The sequence below is a fragment of the Echeneis naucrates genome, chromosome 19 (genome assembly GCF_900963305.1).
Source record: "Echeneis naucrates chromosome 19, fEcheNa1.1, whole genome shotgun sequence".
NCBI classification, from domain to species: domain Eukaryota; kingdom Metazoa; phylum Chordata; class Actinopteri; order Carangiformes; family Echeneidae; genus Echeneis; species Echeneis naucrates.
This window is the reverse complement of record NC_042529.1, coordinates 138743-166259: the sequence shown is the minus strand read 5'-3', so window position 1 is coordinate 166259 and position 27517 is coordinate 138743. Positions and strand designations below refer to the sequence as shown.

The window sequence follows — 27517 nt, the reverse complement described above, 5'->3', positions numbered from 1 at the left end:
TTGTGATGTTTCCAGCTGTTCAGGCTGTAGTAAGGCTGTTTATTTTTAGTCAAAAGAGGGAAAATAAAAATCATCACAGCTCCCAGGCCCAGTGAAACATTAGTCCGTAGCTTTGTGCTCCCAGCAAACAGAGTTTTGGGCCAACTGTCCACCATGTTGGGTTCCAGGTGCTAAGCTGAGCCTCTTGCCCATCTGTGCTGCTTTCTACCAGCAGCGTTTGTCCGGTCATGACGCTCAGCAGCTCTGCCATCAGTGATCCGTCCAGACTCTGTGAAGCTGCTGATATTTTTACAGCAACACAGTCTGTCAGAGTCCTATTGGGTGCTGTCAAGCCTGGCCTTACTTCCTGTCATCAGCCCATCCAGACATGACCAGTTGAAGGTCGGCTCTGCTGAGCAGGTTAAAAACCAGCACCATATGCTGTAGACTCCAGAATCTGTTCCAGAAAATCTGGATTAAACTAAAATGGCCGAGGCTGTTTGTGTTTGTTCATGGTAGTTTTTTCTCTAAACCACCACAGTCCAACCTTTTCTTCAGGATGCATCACTGTCTCCTGGTATAAAGGTTGAATTAAGCTCTGTAAAAATCTAGGTGCTTGGTATTATGGGTAACTTCATGCCCAAACACTTTATTCTTCTCATCCTTTCAGGATATTCTTCTTTCTGCTGGTGCTGGTCTTGTACTAAACCAGCTGGTGTGAACTGAGCAGGTCTTGGTTTCTGAGGCCAGGTCGGTGCTGTCCTTGGCTCTGACTGTTCCAGGTGCTCCACATCTTTTTCTTATGACCACATTGAAGCCAACAGTTGTAGACAATAATCCCTAGTTCAGTTGTGTTGAATCCACCTGGGAAATTCTAATTTTGTTCAATCCAGTTCCGTCTAGAAGGGCGTTCAGGGTTCCTGCACATGTTTAGAGTCAGAGAGGAAACAAAAGAACAAAACTTTTTGAAAGTGTCATAACAATATACTTTTCTGTGTCTAGATTTCTAGATGGGAAATAGATGTAGTCAGAAAAGAGGAAACAGAACCTGAATATTTGGTGCAAACGGTGAGATCAGTCACGTTTCCTCTGAGGTGACGTTGGAACATGTTGGGCTGCAGCATCTGGACTCTGTAAAGGGACCCGGCTCACAGATGCCACCTTTGACCCCAATTTGCCCCTTAATCATGATCACAATGTTCATGAACAGTTTTACGTGTCTGACTTCCGTCATTCCTTCACTGCAGAAGCATCGTCGTCAGCTCTTTTCTGCCAAAAGAGGCTTAATGTTGATCTGAGGTCTGTTTGAGTTGATGAGGGGAACCTGGTCTTTGATGTGTTTTTTCTTTTTGCCTTAAAGTGCTTTCACATTTACTGAACTGTACTCTGACCCAGTAAAGGACGTAATCTCAGAGTCTCCTAGTCATCTGTTGGACAAAAACCACAGTAGAGTTTTCAAAAACGTATTTGTATTTACTGAATGTATAAATTTAAAGATGGAAGGTGAAATGTGAGTCTGCCAAAGGTCACACTGAAACAGGAATCTGTTTAAGTTGTTGCTTTGGCTGCTGTTGATTGAACAGAGACGTCCTATGAACCTTAACGTCAAACTAGGGACTGTCTTCTGATTCATGACACAAACTCAGTCGTGACCACATCTGTCAGCCAGAGGTTAAAGGGCAGCTGATGATATATTGGTGCGAGGTCATCAGACGTGTAAATCAGCAGGTTAACAGTCAAAATTCATGTTTGTGGATTTGTGATTTTCATTGGAAAACAGTAGGCTAACTGAGCTAACATTAGCTCTGTTGAATTAATAGTTGGAGGAAATTCTAGGATTCATCCTCAGATCAAAAATGGATCTGAAGGACTGATGTGATGTCATGCTAAGATGCTGAGGCTAAAGCTAACAGCGTCCCCGTTCAAATGGGTGAGAGACAAGCTGAGACATCTGGTCCAAAACCCTCATCTGAAGCCAAAAACAGATGTTTCTGGACTGAATGACTTTTTTTTCATTGAGTCTGGATCCAAATGGTCTGGCAGATGTGGTTCTGTGTTCAGGTCTGGTCCTCCTGTGTCATTTCATTGTCTGGAGCAGAGCATGGTGGTTCTGGTCTCAACTCTGTGGTCCACAGTTTTGTTGATTTTGTTTTTCCACTCAGTGAACAGGAAACTTGCAGCTTTGACCCATATCACCATGGAAACATGTCATGTTAAACTGACCCCCCTACCCCTTTTATTCTGTCCCTCCCTGTTTTATAATTCAATAAAACACTGTAAAGGTGGATAAATATTTATAAACAGCTGTTGTCTCTGATTGGTCAATGATTGAATGTTAATGTTCAAACACACACAGTGTTAGCTTGCTAATGGTGGCTAATGAGTTAAGTTATACTGAGGCCATTAATTATTATTCTGCAGTCAGGATCCTCTGAGGCTGTACCCTGAAGCACCAGTTCACACTAAGCTTCAGAAACCTGTGGTGACATCACAGCAATGGTGTCTGTCTTTATTTCCTGAGGTGTGCCACAGTGATGGTTCATCCTCAAGGAGCACGAGCATCATCTGTTCATCTGAGGGAGTCGACACATGATCGTCCCGTGACTGAGTATGAAACAATAATGGCGTCACCCACAATGCAATGCAGCTACTTGACTGAGCACGCTCTGAGGGACTGAAGAACAAGCAGTAGAAAAGAGGTCTCTCGCCTCCCCCCTCCAAACCAAACCTAATTCTGTTGCATCTGCTACTATAAAAACATCTCAAACACGAATGTGACAACAAATGAAACAGAAACAAGATCACTTCCTTTAATGTATAAATTCCTTCTGTTGACTATTGCATAGTTACAGAACCAGGTGATCAAAACTTCCTTTCATGGTGCTGCTGTCAGTGAGGCCTTTAGCACACTGAGCATGCTCAGTGCTGACTCCACACAGCCGTCAAAGTTAGAGTGACTGAAGGCGTCGCCGCCACAGACGAGCAGCGGCTGGTCGAGGACAGTCATGTGACCTGGACAGCCTGGCACCGAGGTCAGCACCTACAGGAGGGACGGCAGGGTTCACAGATCGATCGCTCTCTCGCTGAGGTGTTCAGGGCAGTGCGATTTTTTTTTTTTTTTTTTTTTGTCAGAACTCACCTGGGAGTACCTCCATTTCTGACACTTAATGCTGATTGGCTGAGGTAGGCCAGGCAGCAGCTTATGGAGCTCCTTTAAGATGATTGGCTGAATGTCCTCCTTGTCCCATTCCAGATGCTCCATGCCAAAAGGGACACTGGTGTGGACAACAAGCGATGGCCCGAGGCCAGGTGTGTCTGCACGGTCACATGAGAATAAAGGTGAGATATCTAACATCTGGAGAGATAAACCTCAAGACAGGTGAGCTCACACACCTGCATTACGTTTGCGTGAATCCACAGCAACATAGCGGATACAGGAGTTGTCTGTGACGTATTTAGCCACCCAGGGGACACTGAGGATGGCGTCCGGAGGGAAGAAGAGAGCAATGGCGAAGCGTGATGAGTAAACGACCTGATGTAACTGATGCTGCTGCTCAGCAGACAGAACTGAGACAGAAAGAGACAGAGGTCAAATTTACAAACGACTCTGAATGGACTCAGATTTATGTTTTAATTTACTTCAGAGACCCAAAGCTAATTATAATCTGTGTGTGTGTGAGAGAGAGGAAATGGGTGCTGTCCCCTGTCAGCCAATCAGATTAACTGCAGATGGCATCATCATCAAAAGAGATACACATATGTGGAGGAGCCTTTGTCTGCAGCACGGACTGTGTGCACTCGTCATTTGATGGTTTAGGTCTAAACATCTGAAAGAGGAGGAAGTAGTCATCACCTCATCCAAAATAAAAGCCCTGATGAATGTGCAGTCCTGGTTCTTTCTGGGTTCAGGTTCAGGACTCTGGGGGTCATGAGGATTAGAAGGGAGGTCTTGGGCCACTGTGATGACATCACAACAGCTGGATGTGGTTCTCCTGCCCCCCTGTGGCGAGACCACATCAATGCAGCTGAGTGTAAGTGCAGTGTGTGTGTTTTGGTGTCTCACAGTGTCCCAGGTCTCCCTGCAGCTGCAGGATCTGAGGGACTGGCATCGTCAGGACGACGGCGTCAAACATCTCGCTGTCTCCCTGCTTCCTCTGAACCTCCCATGATGCACCGCGGCGAAACAGGCCGGTCACATGACGCTCAAAGAACAAATCGGCTCCTGATGCATCAACAGAGTCTGAGATTGAAAAAATCACATCTGACTGATCCAACATGGATCCTTTAATCACAACCAGACCAGCCGAGTCGTCTGTTAAGACCAGAGGCACAGCTGATTACCTGACTCAGACAGGAAATGTTTGACCACACTGCACGTGCCCAATGGCGTCACATAGTCTTTGGTGTCATCTCTCTGTCTTAGTCCTTCGATCAGACCGTGGAGAGGCTGCAGGATGCCTGCAGACAGCAGCTCCGAGTAAAGGCTACACACACACACATATATATATCAGACCTCCTCAGTGGGCTGGTGGACTCACTGCAGAGGACAGGTGTGTCATACCTGTGGTGTGACCGAGTGTAGGCAGCTGTGGCTGTGATGTACTGAGCTCCGAGGTCCGCCGAGTGTGACGACGGGTCGGGAGGACGACTGGTGGACATCCTGCCTCCTGAGAGACAGACAGACAGTTCTGTGTTATAGACTTCAGGTTCATGCTGACTTTATGTCCAGACTTCTTTTTAAATGTAACTCTTTAATAAAGTTGGAGGGTGATCAGCTGATCTCAGCTCCCTGACTGTCCTGGGGAGTTTAAATAAAGTTTTGAAGTTCGTGAACTGTGAACTCTGACCTCAGTCCCTCTGCAGCGGGTTTATGAGGGTCTGCTGAGGGACCCGGTCCCGGTTCAGGTCTAGGTCTCCCTGTGAGACTCTGAGCCCGGGACCTTATGGATCTGGGCTGGTGACACTCACCGGCTCCTCGCGCTTTGTCCCAAACTTCAATGTGAACTTTGACCTGCAGCTCCCTCCTCAGCAGACATGCGCACAAGCTGCCGGTCAACCCGGCCCCCACGATTAACACACGGGACATCTGAGAACCGAACCCGGTTAAAACCACCAGAACAGAAGAACCCGGGTCTGACGGACACCGGCAGGGGTTCAGGACCCGAAGCCTTGGCCCCGCCCCCGGTTATCAAACCGCGGAAGGACTGGCCAACAAAAACTATCCAAGGAACATCCGACTGGGGTTTTCAAAACAAACGATCATGTCGTCAGAATAAACCGGTGGAGGGACGGATTGTGTTCCCGGTTCGTCCAAACGATTTACAAACGTTCATAATTTATTTTAGGTCAAAATCGGTTTTCACTTTTTTTTTTAATTTCAGTTCAACCGTTTATTCTGTGAACGCCTGTGTTTTTATTTTGAAGGATCCATTGAGTAGCTTTACTGTTTCCTGGTTTGCGTGCCGTTTCTCCTGATCATTGATGAAATCCAATCATCTCTGCGATCGATGACCAGGATGGATCAACTCCCCAGATGATTGGCTGATGAAACAAAGGGTTAATCATCGACCCTTCCTTGACCAACCAGAGAGCGGGTCCCCTCGTGGCGTCACGCTATCCGGTCACCAGGGCAAAGTTTCCAGGTGAAGAAGCTCCAGGACGGACAGCAAAGCGCACGAGCAGGTGAGCCGTTCACCCGTTATTAACTGTCATTAACTTAATTCCCGGTCATTACGTCTGACTGAATGTCATTTTCCCGCCAAATCCGTCAGTGAAAAATGAGCCAAAGAGAGAGGCATTCACTGACAGTTGGAGAAAAGTTAAAAACAGGAACAGAAAAGCAGGCAAAGACGATGAATCATTTTAGGAGGATCACAGAAAGATGCAGCTAAAAGGTGAAAATGTCTCAAACAACGCGCCCTCTCATTGGTTAGTTACCGCTAATCACATGATCACATGATATCAATGAGCCTTTGTAAAAAATAACCTTTGAACTATCTTGACACTTTATCATGAGACATGAAAGCATCAGTCTGACTCTTCTCTGTTCTGTGTGTGTGTTCAGACTGATGATGGTGTGTGTTGCGGTGTGTGCGTTTGTCCTCTTTGGCCTCACCCACACTGGACCAACTGATGCTCACCCCTCCTTCGTCCACCGACACTCCAATGACTCAAAGCAGAGGCTGGACCCTGAAGTGACCATGAACATTGTGAGTAAACAAACGAGAAACAGAGCTCAACTTTTATTCTGAAAATATTGACTCTATTTTGGAAAGGTATTGATGTGGTGAGGAGTTCCTGCAGTGGGGTCAGAGGTCAGCTGGTGTAAACAGAAAGGGAAGCAGATCTGGTGAACTTTGACCTGATGATGTTCATTGAAACATCATTGTTGAGTGAAAACACTTTAGAGCTGGTCCTGTATGGTCCTGTTCAATAGTGATATGCGATTCCTGAATGAATCACTCAAAGCTCCAAAATCATCTTACAGACTGAGATTCTTCATCTCCGTTGATTCGCTCACTGAGCTAACTGCAGGAAGGAGGGCAGTCATTGTGTCTCTGTTGAGCGACTGTGACCGAAGGACTGAAGTTAATCGCTGTTATAGCTGGCGAGCTGCCATGAGCTGCCACTCTGCCTTCACAGAAACCCAGCCCCACACAGTACATACCACAGACTCCTCTCGCAGTAACCTGGTCACATTCACAGCATATAAATCATGACTCGTCATCCAATCAAATTTTACTATATAGGACTCTCCACATTAGAAAATAAAAATAAGACAATATTCCCCACTCAGGGCACATCGGCATCCACTCACACAGACACTCAGATTAAAACAAGACATTATGTTTGTCTTGCAAAAATAATTGGTATGCTAAATAAAAAAATGTCTTTGAAGTGACTTTCCAGTTTCAAATTGGTGGATGTCAGGAGGGACTAGGAGTGAGTGGGCCTTGTGTGCACACTGACTCAGTGACTCAAATGAACGATTTACTTCGATGAGTGAATCATATAAACTGGAGTCAGTGAAAGGAGTGGAGTTTCCCATCACTACAGGTCAATGGCTCCTACTGAGATAAAACGAGAAAACATCATCTGACAGGCCGGTCACATGTTCCTGTTTCCTCTCATGTGGACCTGGTTCCTCTATTCATAGCTGCCTTCAGCTCTGCCTCATAGAACCTTTTCTTTGTCAGAAGCACTTTTAAACACACTGCCCAACACCCTCACCTTTACCTGACACTGACCACATATGGTCGAACTGTTGTACATGTCAAATAAAGATCCAGGATGTCACCAGGACTCAGCAGCGCTGTCAGTCAGAGTTGAAGTTGCTCTGCTTTGTCTTTCTGTTGGAAGATGACCTTAATAAACTGCTGTTACTGTTTCCCGCCGTCAGTCGGAGATCATCAGATACTGGGGCTATGCTGCAGAGGAACACGAGGTGCTGACGGAGGATGGGTACATCCTAACTATCAACAGGATCCCACAGGGACTCAAACCCATTTCAGGTCAGAGTCTTGTCCCTCTGAGAAGTTTTAGAATGTTCAGGAGTCTACAGGAGCAGAATGAGAAGCTGCTGTTCATTACTAGTTTAATCACGTAGTATCCTGCTGGGTTGAGTTCACCAGTTAGTGGAGCTAAAATTTTTCAGCAGACCTTCACTTCTTGTTTGTAAAAACTGAACACTGCTCCTTCAGGATCTGCAGTCTGGTCTTAAAGTTTCAACCATTACCGGTTTTGGTGTGCTGCAGGTCCAAGGCCGGCAGTCTTGCTCCAGCATGGTCTCTTGGCTGCTGGCAGTAACTGGATCACCAACCTGCCCAACTGCAGTCTGGGATACGTGCTGGCCGATGCCGGTTATGACGTGTGGATTGGAAACAGCCGAGGAAACACCTGGTCCAGGAAACACCAGTCCCTCACACCGGACCAGGAGGACTTCTGGAGATTCAGGTACAGAACACATGACTGACATGACACCAGCTGTCTGATATCACCTGTCTACCTGTGTGTCCACAGTTATGATGAGATGGCTCTGAAGGATCTTCCAGCTGTTGTAAACCACATTCTGAAAGTGACGGGACAAAAGCAGATCTACTACATTGGACACTCACAGGGAACCACTATAGGTGACACACACAGACATACAAGGACATGACTCCGTGGATCTTTTATTCCTGGTAACATTGTTCTTACAGTCTCTCTTATTTCCCAGCATTCATAGCATTCTCTGCGCTGCCTGAGCTGGCCAGCAAGATCAGGCTGTTCTTCGGTTTAGCTCCTGTAGCAACCGTCGCATTCACCAGCAGCCCCATTACCAAACTGTCTGTCCTGCCTGACAACCTCATCTGGGTAAGACCTGAGTTCCTGCTAAAGAGTTGGGGATATTTTTAAGGGGTACAGATTTAATTTGACTTTATCTTGTTTATATATTCTGCTTTTCTTGTATGTCTGTTTTCAGTCTTGTGGGAGTGCTAATGAAGCATTATCTTTTCTAATGATGTAAAGATGTACTGATGATGTCATTGTGTTGTCCCTTCAGGACCTGTTTGGGAGGCGGGACTTTCTGCCTCAGAGTCACATGATCAAGTGGTTTGCTGAACATGTGTGTGGGAAGAAGCTTCTTAGTGAACTGTGTGGAAACCTGTTCTTCATCCTGTGTGGCTGCGATGAGGGGAACCTGAACATGGTCCATAACACAAACATACACGCACGCTCACACACACACACACACACACACACACACACACACACACACAGAGTCCAACAGTCATATTTCTGGGTTTGATTTCCAGACTCGGACTCCTGTCTACACCACACACTGTCCTGCTGGGACCTCAGTCCAGAACATGGTCCACTGGGCCCAGGTAACAGACTGTCTGTACTGTCAGATAATGGTCAGTGTTGCCTGGTGTGTCTTTCACCCAGCTGTTTTTAATGGATGTTGTTGTGGTAACATGACACTGACCCCGCTCACTCACAGTGAAGCTGTACTTTCAGGCCGTTCATGGAGGGAGACTGATGGCATTTGACTTTGGACCTGTAGGAAACATGAAGCACTACAACCAGGTGAGTCCAGTCTTCCTGAGACCTGATCTGGGTCTAAGATTAAGATGACAATGATGAGGCTGATGAAGATCAGTTTTTGAGCCTTGAGAGGAAATGAAAATGTCTAGACACAAGTAAAATGGTTTTATTGGTCATGTGGATGACTAAAATGTGATGTTAAATTTGTGGTCAGTCTGCTCTGTCTGTGTGGTCACTCTGTTTCCTGTCTCTGTCCCGCCTCAGTCCACTCCCCCACAGTACCGTGTCCAGGACATGAAGGTTCCCACTGCCCTGTTCTCAGGGGGGCATGACACACTGGCAGACCCCAAAGATGTGGCTGTTCTCCTCACTCAGGTGAGAGTCAAAGAGGTCAAAGTTGACAGGAACACAATGATGAAGCCTTAAGCCCCGCCCATCTCTCCACAGGTGCCTCACCTGGTCTACCATCAACACATTGAACATTGGGAACATCTGGATTTTATCTGGGGTCTCGATGCTCCTAAAGAGATGTTTCCCTCCATTCTCAGGCTGCTGCAGGAACATCGCTAGACTGTGTGTGTGTGTGAGTCTGTCCAGCACTGATTAGGGCCTGATCAAATTATTGTGAAGTAACAGGAAGCATTCTTGTGCTTCCACAGGTTTTTTAACCTCACACCTGAACAGGTTTTACTGGTTTTAAAGTGTCCAAAAGAAACTGGCTGAAGCTAATGTTAGCATGTTAACATCAGATACTGACGGCAAATACTGTGACTAGTTTTCCTTGTTTTAATGTGAGTATAAATGAATCCTGTGTGGCCGGCGCTCAATGTTTGTACTGCCATTTCTGTTTTATTCTAATCAATCAATGAATCAATCCAAACCTGTTTTTATTGAAGTTAAATAAACATAAATGATAAACAGAGAGAGTTTTCCTTCAGTTTAACACCTGAAGAAGAGGAAGAGGAAACATGATGTGGTACAGTTCAGTATTCCAGTCCTGGTCTGGTCTTGGTCTGTGTCAGGATTTTGATCGACCTTTGATGACATCATCACCTTTAAACAGGATGTGACAGCAAAGACAGTTCCATCATCTTTCTGTCCATCACTGTGTCTTCTGCAGCATGCGGACAATCTTGTTGAACTTCAGTCTCGTGGCGATGTCCAGCGGCGTCTCTCCATCCTGCTCAGGAAAGAGGTGGGGTTCAGAGCTGTGATGTCATGGATGTTGTGTTTGTGGTCACGTTGACACATACATTATTCTTGATGTTGACGTCTGCGCTTCTGTCGAGCAGCAGTCGAACCAGATGGTAACTTTTCCTCAGACAGGTGTAGTGAAGGGCAGTGTTTCCTTTCTACACACACACAAACACACAAAAAAACACACTGAAAGCACTAATGCTAGCCGGCTAACATTACTGTGGACACTGACAGAACCTATAAATTAAACTTTATTAGTCCAAAGTCACAGTAACAGGCTTCACTGCTCCAGCTGAACGCTGACCTCCTGACCTTTAACCTCAAACATTTGCACCTGAGGCTGGACCATGATCAGATCTGGAGTTTACATCACACCCTGTCAACCAGTCACAGCAGACACGGGGCAACTCACATAGTCCACAGCGTTGACGTTGATTCTGCTGCTCAGGACGGCCGTCATTACGGAGATGGACTGTCTCTGTTTCTGCAGCTACACACACACACAGAGACAACCAGACAAACACACACTGTTATCACACTATCTGTTCGGCGAGAGGTGCCAGATTGTCTGACACTGTGAGGGGACAACGAACACACCAGGAGGAAGTATCCCAGCAACAGGATAGGCATTAGGAGGGCGATCAACAGGTAGTCCAGGAGAGAGAGAGACGTCTTGGACACATAATGGAGACAAGTCCTCTGTTTCTGAGACACACAATAACACAGAGAAAGGCAAAGACTTGTGTTATGTAATAATCTCTTTGTCGACAGTTGTGTTTTTGAACCTGAGGAATGGGATGACATCATCGGGTGAGCGTACCTTATTGGTCAGGTGGACGTTGGCCTGATTCTCTAACAGGTAGTTGACCACCACCACGTTTCTACGACGACAGGCAGCGATTAGGGGCGTGTCTCCGGTGCGAGGTTCCTGGACGTTCAGGCCGTTTGGATCTTCAGACAGGAAGTGGTAGAGCTGCCGGACGTCTCCATCGTAGGCTGCCTGACAGATTGGCTGTAACCATGGAAACCACCAAGTCAGAATCACCCTGATCCCTAACCCTTGACCTTTACACCACCAACCACTGGCCTCGCCAAAGTAAAAGCATTGAACTACTTCTACTAATGTTCTCATTAGGTGACGTTTCCTGAGACCTGGATCTGGATCCAGATCAGACTCAGACCTGGATCAGAGTCAGACCCGGACCTGTTGGTTTTGTCATCGCTGATATTCCCGCCGGATCACCTGGGACAGTCGGTCTCGCGCCGGACTAAACTCACCTTTCAAGACCAGAAGCGGCTTCGGTGGATGACGCCAGGTGAAACAAAATAAAAGCATCTGTTCGCAGAATAAAAGCGTTTGTGCCACCAGACTTTCTCACCTCAGAATAAACCAGACCCATGACGACCGGTACGAACACACCTGGACACGTCAAGACACTGGCACCTGCAGCACAAACATTTCCTATCCTACTTTTCAAAATAAAAGACTTGATTGTATGAGTGGATCTTTTTTTCCTTAATATTCAGATTATTTCACCACGATGTGTCAGTACATAAATAAAAGATCAATGTAGAGACTAATACATATCAAAGAACAACATAACAACACAACTGTCATTTATTAATTTATTTATGCACACATTCTGAAAACATGTGTCTGTGTTTCTGCTTTTCCCGCCAGGTAATAATGACGTTTCCGTCTTTTCCTTCTTCATCTTTATTAAAAATCACCAGAAAACGTAAATTTTTTGTCACGTTTTCTTTTATTTTGTGACGTCACTTCTCTCACTTCCTGTGTTCCCTCCAGTTTGATCCGAATATTTCAGGTTCTGATACAGTCGAGTTACCCGTTTTTAGATCATTTGAATTTCTCTCTCTCTCTCTCTCTCACACACACACAGGCACACCTGGCGATACCTGATGTAAGACGAGTCTACACAGGAAGTGCCCGAAGCCAAAACACCGATGATTCAGTGAGCACACACCCTATTGATAATGAAGATGATGCTGCTGATGATGAAGACGATGGAGTTGATGGAGATGATGATGAAGATGCGCTGGATGCAATGGCGGCGCCAGTCGCCGCTAGGTGGTGCTGTAGCTCCCCATAATAGCCATTGTACCCGCTTAACACCCACCAAGAAATGTCTATATGTATATATGCGTGTGTGTGTATATATATGCTGATCGTTGCATAATTAAATGTCCCAAAATTCAAAGCACCTTCTCTTGAGTATTGAGCATTCCCATAGCATCTGCACCGCCACTGGCTGGATGCCACCTCAGCTCAGTTTGGTGTCTGATACATTTCTTAGAATGATTCATCTTAGCTGATTTAGTCCCATCTCTGAGAGCAGTAGTGCGCATGTGCACTTCCCCGCCCACGCAGTGAAACCGGAAGATGTGAGTGAACAGTCTGAGCGCAGAGACGATCTGTGAGCTCCTCCATCTCTGACAGCAGTCCGTGTGAATTGGCTCCGGAGCTTTCAGCCATTTTATCACCGGCTTCGCTCACCTGGACTCATTGGGCCCGGTCCGGTCCTGGTGTCGGGACTGGGTCCGGATCCGATCTCAGAGGCACTGGTCCCCTAGCTCCACATGTGATGTCAAGAGGCTGCGACAACAGGTACAATCATTCTCCTTCTTCGCGGAGCTTTCGGTCCTCTCAGCCCTCCTCCGGGTCTGTGATTTCCGGTTTGACCTCAGAGATGCCAGTTTAATGTAGGGCACGAAACAGACAGGTGGAGGTTAAAGGTTAAAGGAGAGGGTAACATTTTGCTGCTTTAAAGGTTCATCTCAGCATTTTCTCTTAACTCTTATTTTGAAAGTCAGGGTTGATGAGTTTATGTATTTATCATTTAACAGGAAAAAAACTGAAACGTTTTACACTTCATTCATTCATTCAGTAATTAAGGGATGATTAATTAGTTCTAAAATAATAAGAGTTTAAAAACCCTGAATGTTACAGACAGCTTTGTTTGATTTAAGGAGTTTTAACAAAAGCAGCATTTAAGGACTAAAATAAAAAATGTAATAAAACACCGTAAAAACTGGTGCATGGCCCTCAAACTTCACGTTAATCATCTGATGTCATCTATTTGATGCTTAAATTCATGGATAATTATATATTAAGGTGGTTTTAATGGAGTGTATTCAAGGTTACATGAAAGCAAAATACCTTAGAATAGTATTTGTAAATGAATCTTAGCTTCTCTGTGGATTGAAGTGATTTTAACATGTGAACTCCCCTTAACAGACCCTTAACTTACCCAATGAAAATTCAGAGTTTCTGTTTTCATTTGTGGGAATTATTTCAGAATAAATAGTGTAGCTGTAGAGTTAAGAAGAAGAACATTAGCAACTGTATCCAGGCAGACTTGTGACAGTTTCATGTCCAACAGGAGCCATGTCTCCTGTTCAGGTATGACCACATGTTTCTTTGAGGAGGTTAAAGGTCGCATGCAGCAGTAGCGTGAATGTGGATGAGCAGGGTGGTTTAGTCAGTCAGACATTGCAACACTTTTACTATTCAGAGGTCTGATTGGTGTTGATCTGTCCAACACCCCCTCACTGCATTCTCACTGGGTCTGAGACTGGAGCATTTGATTTTCACACCTCGGCAGACATCAAACAGACTGTCATCCGTCAGTGACCTGCTCTTTGTTGGCCACGTTGGTTTTTCAAACCAATAGAAACCATATTTGGTGGAGAAGGTGGATCTGAGGAGTAGTGATGGCTAGAGCTGACATTCTGTGTCATCTCTCCTGACTGGATGATACAGTCCGTCAATCACACAATAGCCCCACCCCAACCCTTCCCCTCCTTCCTGCTCTGTTTCCCTCCAAATTGAGCATTATTTAAAAAATTAACATCAAGTTGTATTTCAGACTGAGACCATAAACTCATCAGGAAAACGTTTACTGAGGAGGAGGGACATTTTCCCAGAGACTTCAATGCAGTCTGACTTCATTAGACATAAGAGAATAGAATGAAGGTTGAACGCGCTTTTGACCTGAGTCCAGGTCCCTCTCTAGGTTTCTAAATAGTCTTTGGATCAGACTGTCACCTGATGAGTGGACCTGGCTCCAGCTGTTACTACGGTAACACTCTGAGCCCGATGTCTTTTTCATTAGTTAGTCTATCTTTGTGCGCAATGGAAACTTCTGGTTTGAATTTGCTCTTAGTGCTACCTGCCCAGGTAAGTTTCCCAGTGCATCATCATCTGCCCCTTGAGGGCAACAAAGGCCCCTGACCGAAGATGTCCCCCTCCTGATCCACATGTCTCTGAGGAGGACCATGGCCTTCAACTGTGGGGCATCAACAGATTAATAAAAAATGACAAAGCTCTGCTGTGTAACATCTGGTGATCCATTTATGACTTTGTGTCATAAAGGGATGGCATCTCCAGGCTGGAGGCAACTGTTGCCATGGTGACATCATCCAGGCCCAGCAGACATCTTGGTGGTGGTGGTGGTCTTTTCTTTGTTTAAGTAGATGACTCAGCCAGTGATTAGTCATATTTGTCATGGTAATCATGGACCAAACCGGCGGGTGAGCGACAACCAGGGGAGAATGGAAAATAAAACTCTCTCTGACTCCTAGCTTTAGCTGCCATGCTAGCAACTTCTGAGTTAAAGGAATGTTTCAGAGAAAATTGTCAGTTTGTCTTCTGTTCCTTGTCTCCTTTGCAGAGAAGCGTGATGGGAGGTGACAGATGGATGAGCCAAGTGTGGGCCAAATAGTGAAATGCACACAAACACACACACACACACAACATGGACCAAGACTTCAGTTTAAATACACTGGTGAGTGTTTCTGTGTGTGTTCTTGTTTTACTCATGTCAGGACATTGGATTGACAGACATTGTTGGGACTCACTAAACTTTTGGGGTCAGGAAACAGTTTCTGAGTGACAGCTTTATGATTGTGTTTATTTGTGTCAGGATGTAAATATATTTCCATCTGAAGTGATGGAGAAACCATGCCAAGACTTTCAAATCAAAAGCCTACATCACATTTGTCAAATCCCGGGAACACTTTGTGTTTGCTCTCAGAGTTTCTACAAAATGATGATATCAGAGTTTAAACTGTTCAGAACAGTCGGCTACTGCAAGATTTGTTTTTCAAAAATTATCCTGAAGTTTCTGGGAAAACATGAAAACCAGATCATACTGTTCAGCTTCTGATCAATGCATGATTTGTCAGAGAAGATGGATCTCTGCTCTGAAATATCAGTCAGATTTCCCACGGCTGCTATTTGAGTATCCGTATTATTATTATTATTATTATTATTATTATTATCAGTATTACAGAAAGAAATAATAAAATCCATCATAATGAAGTAAAAAAGGTAATTTCTTCTCCTCTCACTTCTCTTTCCTTCCTTCCTTCCTACTCTGTGTCGTAGCCTCGTGCCTCAGTCCTTCCCTTTCTTTCCTTCACATTTTCATTCATCCATTCGCCCCTCCAATCTCAGTGAACAGATGAACAGAGAGCTGGTTTATCCTCTTTCACCCTCTAACAAATGCAGCATTCAGGCTCCAGACAGAGATGGCACATCTGAGCTCCCTGCTTAGCTCAGCTGTCAGATGTTAAAGGGGGGGGTGGTAACTTCAGCTTAAGGTCAAAGGTCACACTCAGGTCGGGTCCCCCCAGGTCCAGTCACCTGGTTTTCTGACCAGCCTCCATCCTCATCATCAGTAAACCTTCAGGGGTAGCTGGTGAGTCAGGTACATTCACATCAATGAATTATTGGATAGAATTATCAAACCATGAAATCACCTGGACCAAACTTTCCTGGATGTTATGAATCTGAAGAATGACCTAATTAGTGTTCACGTCCTCAACACCTGAGGTGGCATCACCAGGTGTAATCGGATTCTGCTGAGAAGCTGCAGGCTCCTGTTTTGTGACATTGATGGTGTGTGTCTTTTGCGTAGAAGAAGCTGGCAGCAGAACCGGACTACACTGATGTGTCCCTGACGGCGGCAGAGCGTGTCCGGGCGCTGGGGAAAATGGGATGCAGCGTGGAGATCAACGAGGACATTGCACCACGACGCTACTTCCGCTCTGGTGTCGAGATGGAGCGCATGGCAGCAGTTTATCTGGAGGAGGGAAGCCTGGAGAACGCCTACGTCCTCTACAACAAGTTCATCACGTAAGAAATGACACGTGCTGACATCACGAGGAGGTGACATCGTGGTCATTTCCATCTCTCACATTAAACATGTTCAGTCTGTTTGTAGAGAAGCTGCCCGGTCACAGAGACTACCAGCAGTGCAACGTCCCTGAGAAGCAGCTTATCATGAAGGTACCACCCTGTACAGGTGCATCATGGTCTCAGACTTGGTTCCAGTTGTTAACAGTGGTGCCACTTCCTGCCTGTCTCTGTGTGTAGAAACTCCAGGAAGTGGCGTTTCCCCGTAAAGATGAGCTGAAGAAGCGTCTTCAGGAGAAATACAGCAGGGAACACAGCGAGTACCTCAGAGCTCAGGTCTGGTGGCTCTAAATACTTCAGTACCCATGATGCCATAGCTGCTTTTAACATAATTTGTTTCCTCAGAGCCAGCCCATGGTCGTCGAGGGGTGTGGCCAGCAGCTGCAGCATCTGTCTCTATTGGAAGAAGACAGGCGGCGTGTCCTGTTACTGGAGGGAGAGAGGCAGCGTGTTGCCGCCCTGCGACGGATGCAGATCGAATCAGAACAGTTTCGTTATTTTGAGGACCAGTTGAGGCGCCAGGAACTGGCCAATAGGAGAGGAGAGGAGGCAGAGCCAAAGGTATGATTAGATAACACTGTTAATGCTGTTACTGTCACAGGCAGCGGCCCCTTCCACTTCCTGGTCTTTGTCAGTTTGTGCAGCAGGTGGCGACCAAAGTGCCGGAGGTGACGGACGGCTCCTGTCTTTCTCAGCAGCCCCCGAAAGACACAGTACATTGTCAGGGGGCGGACCCAAACAGAAACAAACCACCTGCTCCCGCTAGCCAACCAGCTGCCACGCTGGGCGGAGTGCACAGTAAGGCATACCTGCACGTTGTTTACCTGAGAGGAGAAAGATGTCACCTGATCTGATGTCCTGGTGTGTTTGTTTTGTGTGTGCAGCTCAGAGGGTGGAGGGTCTGAGGCGGGTGGTGATTCCCAGAGACCTGACATACCGTTTCCTCCTGCTGGCCGACGCCAACACTGCGCAAGGGATCGAGACTTGCGGTGTCCTGTGTGGACGGCTGGTGAGGCAGTTTACTGTGAACTCTGAGTCTAGGATAGATCCGAATTCACCTGAACTACAGGGAAGTTTTTAAAGGTTAAAATGATTTATTGTCTCTCTCTCTCTCTCTCTCTCTCTCTCTGTATGTGAATGTCTCTCATCCTCAGACACACAATGAGTTTGTGCTGACTCACATTGTGATCCCTAAACAGTCAGCCGGTCCAGATTTCTGTGACATGGAGAACGTGGAGGAACTTTTCAGCTTCCAGGACCAACAAAACCTACTGACGCTGGGCTGGATCCATGTATGTGCATGCACTAAACACACACCATAAACCAAGACTGCATGCAGTGGTAAACAAAGACAGAAACACAAACAGTTGTTCATTCATGATGCAGCTGAGAAACCAATCTCAAAAGTTTACTCACGCACCTTTCCAGAGCTTTTGACAGCATCAAATGGTCTTCATCAATTCATGCCGTCATCACCTCAATTTGCTCATGAATACTATGGGCTCTGATTTAGAGCTTCAGAACAAGTAGACCTTTAGTTAAGATGTGTCCTGGGGTCCTTTTGTCCCCTCAACATCAAAATCATGGACGTCTAAGATAAACAGGTACGCCTGTGATGTCCCCACAGAGTGATAGAAACTAGCACAAACGCACCATACGCCCCCTCATCTCACACACAGAAAACTGACCTGCTCTTTTCCTCATTTGCATGGTCACATATCACCATGGCAACACAGCGACTGTGGTCGAGAGGCAGATGGGGAGAGAGGAAGGGACGGAGCTCTCACTCTGCTGCTCTGTTGGTGTTCATTTATCCACTAACCCTCTGATCATCACTTCAGTTTATACTGAAAATCAGAAATATGTCCTCACAGCCCAGGGGACAGCCAGGTCTGTGTCCTCATTCAGTCCAGGGTACAGTCAGGTCTGTGTCCTCATTCAGTCCAGGGGACAGTCAGCCCAGGGGACAGCCAGGTCTGTGTCCTCATCCAGTCCAGGGGACAGCCAGGTCTGTGTCCTCATCCAGTCCAGGGGACAGTCAGATCTGTGTCCTCGTTCAGTCCAGGGGACAGTCAGCCCAGGGGACAGCCAGGTCTGTGTCCTCATTCAGCCCAGGGGACAGCCAGGTCTGTGTCCTCATTCAGCCCAGGGGACAGCCAGGTCTGTGTCCTCATTCAGCCCAGGGGACAGCCAGGTCTGTGTCCTTATTCAGTCCAGGGTACAGTCAGGTCTGTGTCCTCATTCAGCCCAGGGGACAGCCAGGTCTGTGTCCTTATTCAGCCCAGGGGACAGCCAGGTCTGTGTCCTCATCCAGTCCAGGGTACAGTCAGGTCTGTGTCCTTATTCAGTCCAGGGGACAGTCAGATCTGTGTCCTCGTTCAGTCCAGGGGACAGCCAGGTCTGTGTCCTTATTCAGTCCAGGGGACAGTCAGCCCAGGGGACAGCCAGGTCTGTGTCCTCATCCAGTCCAGGGGACAGTCAGATCTGTGTCCTTATTCAGTCCAGGGTACAGTCAGGTCTGTGTCCTCATCCAGTCCAGGGGACAGTCAGATCTGTGTCCTCATCCAGTCCAGGGTACAGTCAGGTCTGTGTCCTTATCCAGTCCAGGGGACAGTCAGATCTGTGTCCTCGTTCAGCCCAGGGGACAGCCAGGTCTGTGTCCTCATTCAGCCCAGGGGACAGCCAGGTCTGTGTCCTTATTCAGTCCAGGGGACAGTCAGCCCAGGGGACAGTCAGGTCTGTGTCCTCATTCAGCTGCTGTCTCTCAGACTCATCCCACTCAGACGGCGTTCCTCTCGAGTGTCGACCTTCACACTCACTGTTCCTATCAGCTGATGCTGCCGGAGGCCGTCGCCATCGTCTGTGCACCCAAACACAATGAGTATGTCTCTCTCTTTCTCTCACACACACACCCACACACACACACACCCCGACCCCCCTCTGACCCCCCTCTCCCACCCCTCCTCCCCAGTACTGGTGTGTTCAGACTCACGGGTCCAGGCATGTCGGAGGTTTCGGGCTGCAGACTCAAAGGTTTCCATCCTCACTCCAAGGAGCCTCCTCTGTTCACTGTAAGGACTTTCCTCTTCACCCTCTTGGTCCCTGACAGGTGTTCAGACAGTTCAGGCTTTGGGGAAGCTAGTTCTTACTGTAATTGTCGCTGTAGTTATTACTGTAGTTGTTGTAGTTCTTACAGTAGTTGTTGTTGTTCTTACTTTAGTTGTCGTTGGAACATGTAGTTGTTGTCTCTGAATGTGTTGATCTCGTCAGGTTTCCAGGCTTTGTGCTGAGCTACATGAGTGTTCTGTTCCTTTAAGATTGAAACAGATCTGACTGCAGCCCCTCTCTCTCTGTTTGTCTGATGTCTCGCCCTCAGGTGTGTAAGCATGTGGTGGTCAGGGACTCAAAGGTCAGTCTGCTGGACCTCAGGTGACAGACAGGAAGCCATCTGTGCGTCCACCGCTGCAAGAAAACTGTGAACACTGTGTGTGTGTGTGTGTGTGTGTGTGTGTGTATCAGCTGCTGGTTCTTTACTCACTTGAAGCTCTTACTTTAGGACCAGTTCAGACCTGGACGTCTCTTGGAGACCTAACTAGCGGGTGGGGCCTCTCTGGATTTTTTACCCCGGGCCTGTCAGGCTCCATCTCTGCCCTCTCATTGGTTGCCTGTACACATGACTCAGGGCTCGTGGTTTCAGTCTCAGGTTCCCCCTGAATCGACATAACTAAAGAACCTGACCGCGCAAAGTCAGGACACCTGAACTTTTCTACAGACCTACTGGTCCAAACTCAGGGTCCAAAAGATCTCTGAGACTTTAAGTTCTGCCTCAGTCTTAAGTCTGGGATAACAGAGTCCTGGACCAGAACTCCACTGATGTGTCTTTTTTGGTCTGTGTCAGTCCATACTCAGTGAATCCAGGTTCCTCTTCTTTGTGCTTGTGTTTGGCTTCAAATTAAAAGCTGTAAAAGTGATGTTGGGTTTTTGGTCGCTGACGCTGCAGGATGTTCTGTCTGTATCTGTTTCCTGGACTGCCTCTGTTCACTTTAAATAAATAATTTTTTTAAGTTTGTTTCCTCGTAAAAATTGTGTCTGAACATCAACAGCTTTACTTCCTGGTCCAGAGACCTCAACCAGGCCTTATCCTGACCTCCCCTGCCCGCTGGCTCCAGGTTAAAACAGCGTAGGGAGTCAGCCTCATGTTTGTGAAGTTCAGGATAATGATGCCACGAGGCGTTCACTGACAGTCAGACTGAGGACAATACACAGTGGTCTGGTATGACAGCTCTTTATTGTCTCCAGGGGCCATGGTCTGTTACCTCCATGTTGTTGACGCCACACTTTTTGCATATTTCTCTACATTTTCTAATGTAGACAGTACAATGAAGCCACGCTTCCTGCTCACCTACCCAGAGTTCAACTAACGTGACATCATCATACACTCTGTGACATCATTCAACATGGAATGTGTTCTGCACTCCAACAATGAAGATAACACCAGTGACAACATTCAAGCTTTATTCATCAAAAATAAAAACACACCTTCTGACAAGAAACAGTACCAAAACAGAGGGCAGGGGCGGGGCCACAGGGGTGAAGGCAAGGTGGGTGGGGCAGAGATGCAGGAGTAGCAGGTTCACAATTTAGAGGTGAGCAGAGAGGGAGGATGTTTGCCCTGCAAATTTTGAGATTTTCTGATAAAGGTTTGAAAAGTTTAAAGGTTCAGTTCGCCAAAAACATCTGACATAACTTCCTGTCATCCAGCTTTCTGGATAACAAACACACAACTTCCTGCTGTTATCAGGAACTGATCCTGGACCTGCCTGCTGGTGTTCAGTGGGGGTTAAAATCGCGACAGTGAGGGAGCTGTGACTTAAAACCAAAGTAGGCTAGGCTGTTGGCTGGGGCGGAGCTTCGGGAACATGAAGACCGTGGCAAATTGTTTAGAAGCACTTGCGGTGGACAATAGACGGCCCAGCCTCATCGTACTCCTGCTTGCTGATCCACATCTGCTGGAAAGTGGAGAGGGAGGCCAGGATGGAGCCGCCGATCCACACTGAGTACTTCCTCTCTGGGGGGGCAATGATCTGGGGGGGGGGGGTCAAGCCAAGATTTAATCACTGTGGTCAGAAGGTCGTGGGCCACCACTAGAGTTCTAATTGAAGTGTCAAGGCTACAGCCATTCAGTTTGGCTTTTTAATAAATCTTTAATGATACTCGTCCATGTGATGTTTCAGCCCTACCTTGATCTTCATGGTGCTTGGCGCCAGGGCTGTGATCTCCTTCTGCATGCGGTCAGCGATACCTGGGTACATGGTGGTTCCTCCGGACAGCACATTGTTGGCGTACAAGTCTTTGCGGATGTCGATGTCACACTTCATGATGCTGTTGTAGGTTGTCTCGTGGATACCGGCCGACTCCATGCCTGTGGGACAGAGAAGGAGATGATGAGTTAAATGGCGGTCAAAGCAGCAACCTCAACAGGTGAGCAGATGGACGGGTCCTGACCGATGAAGGATGGCTGGAACAGTGTTTCAGGGCAGCGGAACCTCTCGTTTCCGATGGTGATGACCTGACCATCAGGAAGCTCGTAGCTCTTCTCCAGAGAGGACGAGGTCGCAGCTGTCCCCATTTCATTCTCAAAGTCCAGAGCCACGTAACACAACTTCTCCTTGATGTCCCGGACAATTTCTCTCTCCGCTGCAGACAAACACAGATTCAGACAGGCTCACTTCACTTCCTGTTACCTGTCCAGGCGCTGCTGTCACAGTACCAGTGGTGACGAAGCTGTAGCCCCGCTCGGTTAGGATCTTCATGAGGTAGTCGGTGAGGTCACGTCCCGCCAGGTCCAACCTCATGATGGCGTGAGGCAGAGCGTAGCCCTCGTAGATCGGCACATTGTGGGTGACGCCATCACCAGAGTCCAGGACAATACCTGGACAGAGACGGGAGACTGTCACATCTGGCATGTTTTCATGGTGAAAATCTACAAGAGGAAACCGAAGAGGTGCAGAATGTGGTTGAACCTGTGGTACGTCCAGAGGCGTACAGGGACAGGACAGCCTGGATCGCCACGTACATGGCAGGAACATTGAAGGTCTCAAACATGATCTGGACACAGAAGGGCAAGGCAATCGTTGCAACATCAAACACTTTGGTCCTGTTAGTCTTGTGCGCACTACTGTACTGTGGGGTCATGTCATATTGTGTGGCACCACCTGTGTCATTTTCTCGCGGTTGGCTTTGGGGTTGAGAGGAGCCTCTGTCAAGAGGGTGGGATGTTCCTCTGGAGCCACTCGCAGCTCATTGTAGAATGAATGATGCCAGATCTGACCAATGAGAGCAGGACAGTCACAATGACATCAACAGTCAGAAGAATCTGTGTGTGTGTGTGTGTGTGTGTGTCAGAACCTTCTCCATGTCGTCCCAGTTGGTGATGATTCCGTGCTCGATGGGATACTTTAGCGTCAGGATTCCTCTTTTACTTTGAGCCTCGTCACCAACGTAGCTGTCCTTCTGTCCCATGCCCACCATCACTCCCTAAGACAGACACACACAGGTCACATACAGACACACACAGGCCCCCCCACTAACATCAGGACCACCAAAAACAAGTCAAAGAGGGTGTAGGTGCATCAGCTGTCACCTGGTGTCTGGGCCGGCCCACAATAGAGGGGAAGACGGCTCTGGGGGCGTCGTCTCCGGCGAACCCTGCCTTACAGAGACCTGACCCGTTGTCACAGACCAGAGCAGTGCTCTCCTCATCATCACACATGGCTGTAGGGGGCGCTGTGGAGCAACAACACTACGACACCAACTCACTGAGGACACACAAACACACCAGACTGTCTGAGGATTTGTGCTCCAACCACCTGGAGGGGTGGCAATGTGTGACCTGAGCAACAGCAGGGAGTGCCTCACTACCCAGAATCCCCGGCTGGTGACAGGTGAGCGATCAGTGGGCTCTTTTATTCATTTTTTTTATTAATCAGTTATTCATTACCTCAAAGTTGCTCGATGAACTTACATCAAATAAAATGCAACTTAAATAAATGAAAGATAAGCTGTTGAAATCTGGAGAAAGGGAATGTCCAATGGACCCTGGACTGTCCTGATCAAGACCTGGAGTCTTGAGTGGAAAACCTGAGGAATCAAACATTGTGAACACACAGACTTTGTCAACACAACCATGGAACCAGAAATGGTGTTACAGATGTGGACCCCCCTCCCCAAACCACCACTGTCCTTCACTGAATGAACAAAGATCTGTGAGAAAACTTCCTAATTAGGACATGAAGCTCAGTCCTGCCTGTGTTTGGTATGCTCTCTCTCCCTGTACTAGCCTACCTCACTCGCCCACTGCTGCCTCCTTTCGTGCCCCCCTCCCCACATCCCCCTCCCTCTTTGTAGACCATATTTAGTCATGAAATTTGGGATCAAATATTTATGTGATGTTTCTCCAGTAGGAGCCTGACAGGAGTGATGGGTTCACTTTGCCCTCAGTCTTGTCTCTTTCTCTCCCAACTACTGTTCATCAGAGTCAGTGACACAACACAGCACAACACAACACAACATGACACAAGAACACAATTGAGTCAACAGCAGTCCTGCACTACACATGTGGTGTCAGCTGCAGATTAATCCACATCAGATGCTCTGGAGTGTTTTTGCGTCTGGATGTTTTTGAAGATGTTTTGAAGACACTGCAGTTTGTGAAGATAAATTTCAATTTGGAAATTTTACCCATCAGCCCTGCAGGCGGGAGGCGGAGTTACTGCCCCCATCCATCATACCTTGCTCGCCCACTGCTATGCCAGTAATTCCAGCGGACATTGTGGAAATACAGGTCCACATCCAACACAGGACACTAACAACAGAACCCCACACAGGAAGAACACGCAAGAAGTTCAGAGTTCCAAAGTGACCACTAACCACTGCACCACCATGTCACCCAACTGGTGAACAGTCTCAGTCTGACTTTGGTATAACAAACATTGACAGATTAATATGTCCTGATCAGAATCCTACTGCTGCTTTCTCTGGAGCTTCAGCATGTTTCTCGTCAGTCCCTGATGAAGACCATGAGATGCATTAGAAAGCTCAAGTACAAAGTCATAGAAAAGAATAATTAAATAATAATTAAATAGGGTCTCCATGAAAATCAACCAGAAAGTATCCCTCTTGGCCTGTCGTGTGTTATGAAAGTAGAATTTTTCACATCTAAACTGCAGATGTTGAATCAGCTGGTTTTGTCACTAAATGACCCTGGAGCAGGCTGTTGAGTCTGTTAGTCAACACTCAGGGCAAAAAGTCATGAGACACTTCAACTTGGCACAGACCGTCAAATTAAGTTCAACTGAACAGCAGAAAGAATCAAGGAACAAGTGCAGTCTGGTTTGTGTCAGTCTGATGCAGCAACACTCTGGGATCAGGAGAGAAGAAGAGGAAGACGTGAAAGGTCAAAGAGTAGAAGTTTAGTCACAAACTCTTATCAACAGGTTTTATTGAAGGAAATTAACAAAAAGGAAAAGAATCGAAGGAGGCGGAGAGGAGTCTTACCGTGGCAGAGCAAGGCCTGCTGGGATGTGGGGACGGGGGCCGGACAGAAGTGAGAGTCTGAACTGCTGCGACTGAGTTTATCAACCCTCCACCTCCTCCATCGATCCCTCCATCCCAAACATGGACAGGACCTCCTCCCTCCTCCTCTGACCTCCTCGTCCTCTTCCCTCCTTCCCCCTCACTCCCTCTCTCCCCTGCTTGATTCCTTATAGGGCTGGCCGTGGGTGCAGCAGCCAATCAGCCGGCTCATGCCACTGCAAAACTTTCTCCCATCTTTCACTGCATTCCTTGGAGGGGGGGGGGATTTCTGTTGTCATTAAATCTCAGATTCTTTCAGTTTACCTACACTTTATTTTCTATCAACTGATTGATTTGTTTCATTCATGAGAAGCAACAATAACAGTCAAAGGAGCGATATCTAACTTCAGCTGATGCTACATAGCTAACTTTTGCATTATCAAGGTTAACTGCACAAAACTGCAGTTAACTTAATATTTCTGTTCTCATTCTCTGAAGACAAGGCTGAAATGTGTCTTGTTTGAGGACACAGTCTCACAACTCCTGTCAGGGTCTCCTCAGCTAAGAGCTAACTAGCTGCTCTGCAGTGAACAACCAAGTTGTTCTGCTCATTAAATATCATAAATGAACTTACTTTCATTCTCACAACAGAGCATAAAAATCATTGTCATTGACATGACTATCAGTCAAAATTATTTCTGATATTGTCACATTATTAGTGTATGCTAAGCTAAGATAAACAGCGACCACAGGATTTTCATCAGGTATCAGGAATTCCAGCTAAAGTTACATGAGCTAACTGAAGGACGTGGTGCATGATGCATGAAGTCCTAGACTCTTCTAATTGGATGTGCAGCAGAACAAATTTTGAACTTTCTCAGGTTAAACCTCCCAGCTTGGCCCATGACCCCTGACCTTGTCCTCCGACCTCAACCTCTGACCATTGACCCTCAGCTGGAAGTCAGTGTGTTCTGATGAGGTCTCAGGGTCCAGGGCTTACAGTCAGTGAGGTCCTATGTGGCTCTGTGTTGACAGGAAGTCTCTGCTGACCTCCACTTCAACTCAGCAGCTGCAGACAGACCGCCCCCCCTCCCCAGTCTGTGGTGTTGATGGTCTCAGCCCCCCGGTGAGCATTCACCTCTGAACTCACCCTGTTAATGATGTCAGACTAATGAAGGTGTGTCTATGCACTTGAACCCACTGCTACACCTGGAATAGGTGAGCCAGACTTCAGCTATCATAGTTACAACCACATGTTGTGCTGAGAGCAACATAACTACCCTTGGCCCCAAGGGTTAGGGTTAACTCTAACCCATCGTTGCTGTAGTAACAGTTAGATCTTGATCACTTTTAGCAAAAGATGGTGAACAGCAGACAACCTCAGTCGTCACGGTTACAAAAAACAACAGGTGACTTCCTGTGTGTGTTCAGACTGAACACATTGAATATTAATACACAATAATCATCATTAAATCACCTGAGACCAACACACACACTGAAATTATGTGTACGTCAGTGTGTGAATCCATATAAAGCATGTCTGACTTATTTACTGATCCACTCGTCTGTCTGCCTCTCTCACCTCCTGATATGGCAGTGTAGCATGTCACACACACACACACACACACACACACACACACTGTATACACTTGAGCAGCGAACCAAGAGATGACATAATCAGTTTACACAATGTACATGACAAACCCCATCTGAGGAGATCCCCCCCCCCCCCCCCCCCCACACACACACACACACAACCTGTGTGCACCACAGACTCACTGTGCGAAAGCAGCTACATCGTTAGCTTCATGCTAGCTGTGCCCACAGAGACCTCAGGAGTCTTTATACCTGTGTCCCACCTGTCTCCCTCATTTTAGAATATTTCGCCCACTTTGAAATATTAAACATTAACAATTTGTAATGTTTCAGGTTTTGGTCTGATCCATGGGGGTGGGGGGGGGGCAGTCCACCTCCTTAAAAAGACAAACCCAGCAGGATGGTGAAGGGAGGAGGAGTAAAGGGGAGGAGAGGGGGGTCTGGTCTGAAGAAGTGGAAGAATGTGAAGGACGACTGACTGATGTCTCTATGTCAGGACAAAACCCCTTTTATGGAGATGGTGAAGAATCCTGGGAAATGTAGGAGAAGTAAGCTGAGACAGAACTCAGAACTTCTGAATCAGATCAGATTAGTTTGGTTTGGTTCTGCAGAATGGTCACTTTCCCATCAACTCCTGTTGGTTTCGGTCATTGATGCAATAGACTGGAGGTCAAGAGGTCAGTCTTCTGAACATGAACCTAACCCCCAAATTTAACAGGGATGGGAATTGCCCTAGACCCACTGACTGATGAGGACTGGCACAGAATCCTCCGGCTCAGCTGGGATTTCCTCAAGATTCTGTGAGACACAGGAGAACTCAAAGGCCCAGACCTGGAGACCTGGTCCTGGTTTGATCCAGACAGCTGCACATGAGTGAAGGGATGGAGTCCTTTCCAAGGTCATGGATCTGGGATCAATCACCTGTGT

The 27517-nt window shown here is 47.0% G+C and overlaps 5 protein-coding genes across 8 annotated transcripts; 2 read left to right on the top strand and 3 right to left on the bottom strand.

Moving 5' to 3' along the window:
- Positions 1 to 2769: 2769 nt before the first annotated feature.
- Positions 2770 to 5156, bottom strand: rnls (renalase, FAD-dependent amine oxidase). Of its 2 annotated transcripts, none has more exons than XM_029527211.1 (7): positions 4948 to 5156; positions 4541 to 4646; positions 4321 to 4463; positions 4043 to 4219; positions 3373 to 3546; positions 3119 to 3294; positions 2770 to 3019 (listed from the first exon to the last, which is right to left on the bottom strand). In XM_029527211.1, the coding sequence occupies exons 1-7, from the start codon at positions 5063 to 5065 to the stop codon at positions 2855 to 2857; spliced, it is 1059 nt and encodes a 352-aa protein (XP_029383071.1). In that variant the 5' UTR covers positions 5066 to 5156; the 3' UTR covers positions 2770 to 2854. The 2 variants fall into 2 exon arrangements, with proteins under 2 accessions (XP_029383071.1, XP_029383072.1); XM_029527212.1 differs by having other exon boundaries at positions 4043 to 4201.
- A 273-nt stretch (positions 5157 to 5429) lies between these two features.
- On the top strand, positions 5430 to 9922 carry lipf (lipase, gastric). Its single transcript, XM_029527210.1, has 11 exons — positions 5430 to 5661; positions 6044 to 6188; positions 7379 to 7490; positions 7734 to 7932; positions 7999 to 8108; positions 8195 to 8331; positions 8522 to 8668; positions 8775 to 8846; positions 8980 to 9048; positions 9271 to 9381; positions 9454 to 9922. Exons 2-11 carry the CDS (start codon positions 6048 to 6050, stop codon positions 9574 to 9576), a joined length of 1221 nt encoding a protein of 406 aa, XP_029383070.1. The 5' UTR covers positions 5430 to 5661; positions 6044 to 6047; the 3' UTR covers positions 9577 to 9922.
- Positions 9877 to 11631, bottom strand: ankrd22 (ankyrin repeat domain 22). The gene is made up of 6 exons (XM_029527213.1): positions 11583 to 11631; positions 11024 to 11215; positions 10801 to 10908; positions 10616 to 10693; positions 10260 to 10358; positions 9877 to 10186 (listed from the first exon to the last, which is right to left on the bottom strand). The coding sequence occupies exons 1-6, from the start codon at positions 11601 to 11603 to the stop codon at positions 10109 to 10111; spliced, it is 576 nt and encodes a 191-aa protein (XP_029383073.1). The 5' UTR covers positions 11604 to 11631; the 3' UTR covers positions 9877 to 10108.
- Positions 11632 to 12616: 985 nt separating this feature from the next.
- On the top strand, positions 12617 to 20489 carry stambpl1 (STAM binding protein-like 1). Of its 3 annotated transcripts, none has more exons than XM_029527209.1 (12): positions 12617 to 12829; positions 14895 to 15008; positions 16146 to 16360; positions 16438 to 16513; positions 16601 to 16696; positions 16766 to 16981; positions 17056 to 17218; positions 17305 to 17429; positions 17575 to 17712; positions 19189 to 19301; positions 19392 to 19491; positions 19797 to 20489. In XM_029527209.1, exons 2-12 carry the CDS (start codon positions 14979 to 14981, stop codon positions 19851 to 19853), a joined length of 1329 nt encoding a protein of 442 aa, XP_029383069.1. In that variant the 5' UTR covers positions 12617 to 12829; positions 14895 to 14978; the 3' UTR covers positions 19854 to 20489. The 3 variants fall into 3 exon arrangements, 2 of the variants coding, with proteins under 2 accessions (XP_029383069.1, XP_029383068.1); XM_029527208.1 differs by having other exon boundaries at positions 16143 to 16360; XR_003842216.1 differs by lacking the exon at positions 19797 to 20489 and having other exon boundaries at positions 16143 to 16360; positions 18157 to 19301; positions 19392 to 19425.
- Positions 20490 to 20689: 200 nt separating this feature from the next.
- acta2 (actin alpha 2, smooth muscle) lies at positions 20690 to 25122 on the bottom strand. The gene is made up of 9 exons (XM_029527040.1): positions 24977 to 25122; positions 23064 to 23238; positions 22829 to 22957; positions 22636 to 22746; positions 22444 to 22528; positions 22191 to 22352; positions 21926 to 22117; positions 21661 to 21842; positions 20690 to 21504 (listed from the first exon to the last, which is right to left on the bottom strand). The coding sequence occupies exons 2-9, from the start codon at positions 23190 to 23192 to the stop codon at positions 21361 to 21363; spliced, it is 1134 nt and encodes a 377-aa protein (XP_029382900.1). The 5' UTR covers positions 23193 to 23238; positions 24977 to 25122; the 3' UTR covers positions 20690 to 21360.
- Between the last annotated feature and the right edge of the window lie 2395 nt (positions 25123 to 27517).

What these genes read in the sequence shown, in the direction of transcription:
- acta2 (XM_029527040.1), bottom strand. Translation starts at nt 23,192, where the DNA reads ATGTGTGATGATGAGGAGAGCACTGCTCTGGTCTGTGACAACGGGTCA. An exon ending in TGGGCCGGCCCAGACACCAG is followed by an intron (nt 22,958 to 23,063) that starts GTGACAGCTGAT and finishes TGTCTGTCTTAG; the next exon opens with GGAGTGATGGTGGGCATGGG. An exon ending in CAAGCACCATGAAGATCAAG is followed by an intron (nt 21,505 to 21,660) that starts GTAGGGCTGAAA and finishes CCCCCCCCCCAG; the next exon opens with ATCATTGCCCCCCCAGAGAG.
- ankrd22 (XM_029527213.1), bottom strand. Translation starts at nt 11,603, where the DNA reads ATGGGTCTGGTTTATTCTGAG. An exon ending in TGGGTCTGGTTTATTCTGAG is followed by an intron (nt 11,216 to 11,582) that starts GTGAGAAAGTCT and finishes CCATGGTTACAG; the next exon opens with CCAATCTGTCAGGCAGCCTA. An exon ending in ACGTCCACCTGACCAATAAG is followed by an intron (nt 10,909 to 11,023) that starts GTACGCTCACCC and finishes TGTGTGTCTCAG; the next exon opens with AAACAGAGGACTTGTCTCCA.
- lipf (XM_029527210.1), top strand. Translation starts at nt 6,048, where the DNA reads ATGATGGTGTGTGTTGCGGTGTGTGCGTTTGTCCTCTTTGGCCTCACC. An exon ending in CTCACAGGGAACCACTATAG is followed by an intron (nt 8,109 to 8,194) that starts GTGACACACACA and finishes CTTATTTCCCAG; the next exon opens with CATTCATAGCATTCTCTGCG. An exon ending in TGCCTGACAACCTCATCTGG is followed by an intron (nt 8,332 to 8,521) that starts GTAAGACCTGAG and finishes TTGTCCCTTCAG; the next exon opens with GACCTGTTTGGGAGGCGGGA.
- rnls (XM_029527211.1), bottom strand. Translation starts at nt 5,065, where the DNA reads ATGTCCCGTGTGTTAATCGTGGGGGCCGGGTTGACCGGCAGCTTGTGC. An exon ending in TACACTCGGTCACACCACAG is followed by an intron (nt 4,464 to 4,540) that starts GTATGACACACC and finishes GTGTGTGTGTAG; the next exon opens with CCTTTACTCGGAGCTGCTGT. An exon ending in ACATTTCCTGTCTGAGTCAG is followed by an intron (nt 4,220 to 4,320) that starts GTAATCAGCTGT and finishes TTTCAATCTCAG; the next exon opens with ACTCTGTTGATGCATCAGGA.
- stambpl1 (XM_029527208.1), top strand. Translation starts at nt 14,979, where the DNA reads ATGGACCAAGACTTCAGTTTAAATACACTG. An exon ending in GAGAGGAGGCAGAGCCAAAG is followed by an intron (nt 16,982 to 17,055) that starts GTATGATTAGAT and finishes GGTCTTTGTCAG; the next exon opens with TTTGTGCAGCAGGTGGCGAC. An exon ending in GTGTCCTGTGTGGACGGCTG is followed by an intron (nt 17,430 to 17,574) that starts GTGAGGCAGTTT and finishes TCTCATCCTCAG; the next exon opens with ACACACAATGAGTTTGTGCT.